General features: G+C 33.0%; 1 protein-coding gene across 2 annotated transcripts in view; it reads left to right on the plus strand.

Annotated features, from left to right (window-relative positions):
- Nucleotides 1–4,671, plus strand: part of EDIL3 (EGF like repeats and discoidin domains 3) — a 416,155-nt gene extending 411,484 nt beyond the window's left edge. For both annotated transcript variants that reach the window (XM_019462837.2, XM_019462838.2), the window contains one exon: nucleotides 1,664–4,671. In XM_019462837.2, the coding sequence (XP_019318382.1) occupies nucleotides 1,664–1,813 (150 nt within the window). In that variant the 3' untranslated portion in view covers nucleotides 1,814–4,671. The remainder of the gene's footprint in view (nucleotides 1–1,663) is intronic.
- The last annotated feature ends 1,329 nt before the right edge of the window (nucleotides 4,672–6,000 follow it).

The raw sequence follows: 6,000 nt of genomic DNA on the forward strand, positions 1-6,000 counted from the left end.
TAATCTTTCCATGGGACCAACAGAAAGAGTACCCCATCTTGTCTCTTGCTTCTATTAATCAGTACCATGCTGTCTAATGCCTTAAAGAGCATATCTTTATTTTTCTATTTCCAGGGGACCTTTTATGATCATGTGAGACTGAACCAACTTATTCTAGAAGACGGTTTTTAAAACATTCCCTTTAATTTTAGAATGTTCAAAGATACAGATTAAATATTCTGTCATGTAGTGATGACGTTTCTTTTTTTTTCTTTTCTTTTTTTTTTTTTTCCTTTGGGGAATTTTCTTTTCAGGTCTCCCTTTACCCATATAGTCATGTTTTGATCTCAAGCAAGAAAGAAAATTATCTTCCAATTATAAGATGCCTCATAAAGTTAAAAGGGGAAACTCTGAAGGGACATTCACTATCCTAGTTGAGCTGAAATAAAAATGTGAATATAAAATCATTAGAAATTCCTTCAATAATAAGTGTTCAGAATCTCTAGGTTAAAAAATGATGAAATCTTCAAGTAAGACTAAATATTATGAATGCATGAATTTCTCCCAAAGTCATGTGTAATTTAATACCATTTCTATCAGGATCCCAGTAGTTTGATTTTGTTTTTTCTGAAACACGCACTTTTCAAAGTTATTATAAAGGTCTCTTGGGAGAAAAATGGACATAAAATGCATTAAGAAAATAAAAAAGCTTTGCAACAAAAGAAGGAAGATAGAGAATAATGCAGTGCCAACATGTCAGAACATTATAAGTCACAATGATCACAACAGTATTGTATGGATCCAGAAATTAATAGACAGAGAAGCCAAAAAAAGAAAGGGGGGGGGAGTACAAAACAGCATTGATTGTGTTATCTCTTGGGGAATTTGTTGTCTATGTGAAAAGTGAGCAAAAGACATTTTGATGGTACTGTGCTCACCAAATATCCATGCTCTCCTCTCCATTTTCCAGCCTCCTTTACGGCTGGGCTGGGGTCATATAATTAGTTAAGGTCAATGATATGTATCCAAAAATGATGTAAGCTGCTTCCTTACTGTGTTCTTTAAAACATCCTGCACAGGCTAACAACTCTCTCTCAACATATCATTTGTCAATGTGGAGACCCCATGTTTCAGATGATGGCTAGCCTAGATCAGAGCAGCCTAGATCTCTGAGTCACTCCTTGGAAGAGAGCACCCTCAGCAAGCTGCCTAATCAACATCAGCCTGTGACATAAGCAAAAAATAAATATCTGGTGCATTTTTAAAAACCTGGTAGGCAAAGGAAAATGGTAGATATACATATTTCTGCCTTAGACACCCAGTTTTGTTTTATTTATTTATTTTTATTTGATTGTTTTTAAGTAGGCTTCACACCCAGCGTGGAGCCCGACATGGGACTTGAACTCATGACGCTGAGATCAAGACCTGAGCTGAGATCAAGAGTCAGATGCCTAACCAACTGAGCCACCCAGGCACCCCTTATTTAAGTCTTTATATTAAACATTACTTGACAGTTTGGTTTAAAAATTATCATTAGAAAGAAGCTGCAACAATTTATTTTGAAAAACATGATTACTTCTCAAATCTCACTTTTGGGAAAAAAGCTTGAAACAAGAAAATAATAAAAATAATTCCCAAGGAAAAGAAGGCTACATGATTGATATTCTTTCCTCTTCTTTACTAGGTTTTCCAGGGCAATTTTGACAATGATACGCACAGGAAAAATGTCATCGACCCTCCCATCTATGCACGGTACATAAGAATCCTTCCTTGGTCCTGGTATGGAAGGATCACACTGCGGTCGGAGCTGCTGGGCTGCACAGAGGAGGAGTGAGGAGACTCCATACCCCACAACTCTCCTCTCTATCTCCCTAAAAGTATCTCCACGGAATGAACTGTGCAAAATCTGTAGGAAACTGAATGGTATTTTTCATGAAAAAGTGCTTAAATTATGGTAGGCCACTGTCTTTAAGGAGGTCTAAGCTTACCTTTTCAATGGTTTAATTTGATTTTTATTGTTTAAATTTCTTAAGCAACATCACATTAACTTGTGAATTACTTTTGTCATTGTCTTTTGAATTATTCACAATGGTTGAAATATATTAAGGAAAGAAAGTAGCACTCTTTTGATAGCAAGGGTAAAAAAAATCTCACAGTTATCAAGTAGAAGCAAGAGTTGATAGAACTTTTATAATCAATACTCAACTAATTCTTATAAAAGGGATACCGCAATGTTAGCAATAAGTTTTTTTTCTTCTGTAATGACTCTTCATTATCATAATTGTTTCCCTGTGCCTACCAAACACTGTCAGTGCTTAGAACAGAATTTTAAAGAATCTGTAACAGGCAGTACTAATTGACATTATATTTCTCATTTTGCTTCCAGTATTTCTAATCAAATATTATGTGATCTTTTTTCCTTTTTGTTCTATTCATATATATCTTTATATTATATAATGACTGAATAAGTCCATATTTTTTTTTTGCTAATTGAGTTTACTCCTAGTATTTGCCTAAAAGGAGGATCATGTTTGTGTGTGTATACATATATATGGAACATGATTGTGTATCAGTAGATTGATCATATTTAATATCAGTATATTGAATCTGCAATTCTATTTTTGAAGGAAGCTATAACTATGTATTTCCAAATGCCTTCCTTTACAAAAAGCCGAATACCACCATTTTGCAGAATAAACAAAAACAGAATTATATGATGTCCCTTTAAACTGGAATTTTAAACTTTTCATCTTATTTACATACCCTTATCTCCACTTTAGGATAATGAATTTTTTTTCTCTATTTAAGAAATTTTTTAGCAAACAAATGTTAGCATCGTGCTGCATAGCTTGGCCAAGCATACTCCTCATTTGTTTGTTCACCTCTGCATTTCCTGTGAAACTAACATTTTATTGAGACTTGAATGAAACTGGTAGTGGTTTCCCAGGAAAGCACATTGTGTAGTTATTTGTGAAAAGAAAAGTATTTACTAATGACCAAGTAGTCCATCATTTTAAGATGAAAATTGATTTCTATTTATTTTGCTTCGGAGGTCCTGAAATAATAAGCAATTATCATAACAATTTGTTATTGATAATGGAGGTTTCATTGACATGTCTCTCAAATTAAAGCTCACACTGCCTCCATAAAAGTCCTCAACATCTAATTTATAACCTTTACAAGTATTTATTTTATAAGGCTTAGACACGGAATTATTGGAGTTTTAAATTAAGGGTCCTGGAAAAGAAAGTATGGTATGTGTACGAAATGTTAAGGTCCTGTGCAACACTGAGAAGTTTTTTTTTCTCCCCTCTATTATTTGTGCTGCATAACAAAAGCCACTAGACTGTTACTGTATTGTCTGTCCATGTGTTAAAAGCATTTCTTAATGATGTATATATGGAGTGGTCTTCAATCATAGTGAAGAATTTAAAGGGAAAGTCAATCATAATGGCATTTTTAATAAGAGCAAAATTCGGACTGGCTGGTCACATACTTATCCTATGCCCACGGGCTTTCTATTTCAGGTTCTTAAGAAATTGTTGATTTGAAGCTTATTAAATGGCAATCATTTTTCAGCATCTTTCACAAACAAAATTGTTAGGTCCTCAATATTACCTTTTTCGGGCAATTTTAAAATTAGGAATTTAAATCTTTTCTATTCCCTATATTTCACCATCATATTACAAATCATTACATAGGCCCAACAATATACACATACTTACTGTCTAGCCAATGCCTTTTGTTTCTTTAAGCCTTTACTGTCCCACCAAATTTCTAACCGTTTTCCTTTGCAGACTATGCATAATCGATTCTCCATTCTCAGCAGAGTATATTATGGAAATTCTGAGTAATGCTTTGTAACAATTACTTTCTCAAAATTATTCATTGCCTCTCGTGATGTTTTGAATTTTATTTTATTGATAGTTTTTTAAACAAATATTTTCAAAGAGAGTGTGTTAAAATTATACTTGTTACCTTTTAGAAACACATTGAAATGGCTTTCCCTTGCTTGTGCATTTTCTCCATGCTCTCTGGTATCTTCAGCAACATGGCATGGCCAACTGGATACCTATTGGTCCCGTGATGTCCAAATTTATGATCACAAAGGGGTTCCCAGGTGTAGTCATGTTAACAAGTACTATAAAGTAGCATGTAGCTGTTGTGTCATTTGTATCAATGGCATCAGTGGGAAACAAATTCATTCTATTTAAATTCACACTAAAGAAAATCTTGTAAGCAGAACGCCCAGAAGAATCACCTTGTCTTCACTATACGGAGTAACTATAATATGCTAATTTTATAATCTCTGGAAATAACATTTTAAACATCTCCATTTTATCTATGTCCTGTCAAAAGCACTTATCATAGGCACTAATTCTAATTTCAGGGTTGACTTTCTCTTTCTGAATGGCTTCATAAGGATTGGTGTGAACTTTGAAGACTTAGGGTACTAATGATTGTATCTTTGCTAGTCAACAAATTATGAAATATAATACTCACTGCTGGCGTCTCATGTGTCAGTAAGTACAGAAGTAACTAAGACACAGATAACCTTTGCAAACCTTAAAGCTGTGTAATATTCCAACGTTGTTTTTTTTTCTTTGTATATATACTTAAATCATGTAGGATGTTGTAAAATTAGTATGACCTTGTCTAGTCTTCAAACTTAAAATAAAACTTTTGAAACTCTGGGGTACTTTTGAAGCAGTTGTAATTAAACACATTTGTAAGAATACACAAATTGTCTGAATGTGATGCCCACCAGTCTTAACTACATGCTTGGCTTACTTTTTCTTTGTACAGGACAATTAAGCAAATGCATTAAAAGAAAAAAAGATTACAATAGCCTCCAAATATCATTGATATCAGCTAACTTGGCTTTTCCCAAATTATTAAAATGTGTGCATTTCTCGTGCCCCTTTCAGCTGTGGAAAATTTATTGGAATACTAATAACCCAAAGTCATTTTTTTGCCTCATACATATTTAAAGTCTTGTGTTCCAGGATTGATCTGCCGAGTGTTAATCAGATGCCATTGCTATCATTTCTATTGTCTTTTATGTACATGATTCTCAGGAGTATAATGAAGAGATCCAGTCAATAGTAAGCAATAACACAAACATTAATAATATATTTACCCATGTTACCTCAGCTATCCCTTAAAGACCTTCAGAACATTTGGCTTCTTTTAAACCCTGTTTCTGCTCCTCTGCAAGTCATAGGTAAAATATGAAGTCTGTGTTCCTCCCACTTTTTAAATATATATATTTTTAAGATTCAGAAGTTTTGGAGGAAAGTGGAAGCTATTAAATGTTGATTCCTTAGTTAAGCTTCAACGAATCTCTGGTAGTTCTCAGTATCAACTTGTAATGTGTGCTTATGTAGTCGTGCATATTCCTATTTAACTGTATTTGAATGTGAATGCTTTAGTTCCATTGTTTGCCTAATTTTTTCCCCATACACAGACATACACATATATGCTTTTACTAAGTTAAATATATATATATATAAATATATATAAATATATATATATATATATATATATATATATATATATATATAATAAGGCCAATAAAGAATCAGGACAACATGTATACAGGGCAAAAATTCATTTCGATAGAATAATTATTCAAATGAAAAATTTCAATAGTGAAGCTTTTAAAATAACTGATTTAAGACATGCAAACAATAGAAACATTTAGAATTCCAAGGAGGAAAGTCTGACCATGTTGTAATTTGTTTTAAAAAAATCTGTTAAGACTAACATCATGAATAGAAAATATTCTCTTCTCTATAATCTAAAAGTTTAAAACATCTAACACTTCAGCTTTGAATACATGATTTTAAGTTAAGATTTTGGTAAACAGACGTTAATTTTTACTGTCAGGAATGCAGTGCTCTCTTTCTCTTCCCTAGGTTGGTTCAAAGCTATATTAACAACTGAGTTAGTGTGTTATTTATTTGTGAAAAATATTGCCTCTAGCCCTTGAGATGCAAAAAGACCCTTTTACCTGAGCAG

Source organism: Panthera pardus, unplaced genomic scaffold (assembly GCF_024362965.1).
Source record: "Panthera pardus isolate Hobbes unplaced genomic scaffold, ASM2436296v1 HiC_scaffold_2, whole genome shotgun sequence".
Taxonomy (NCBI): Eukaryota; Metazoa; Chordata; class Mammalia; order Carnivora; family Felidae; genus Panthera; species Panthera pardus.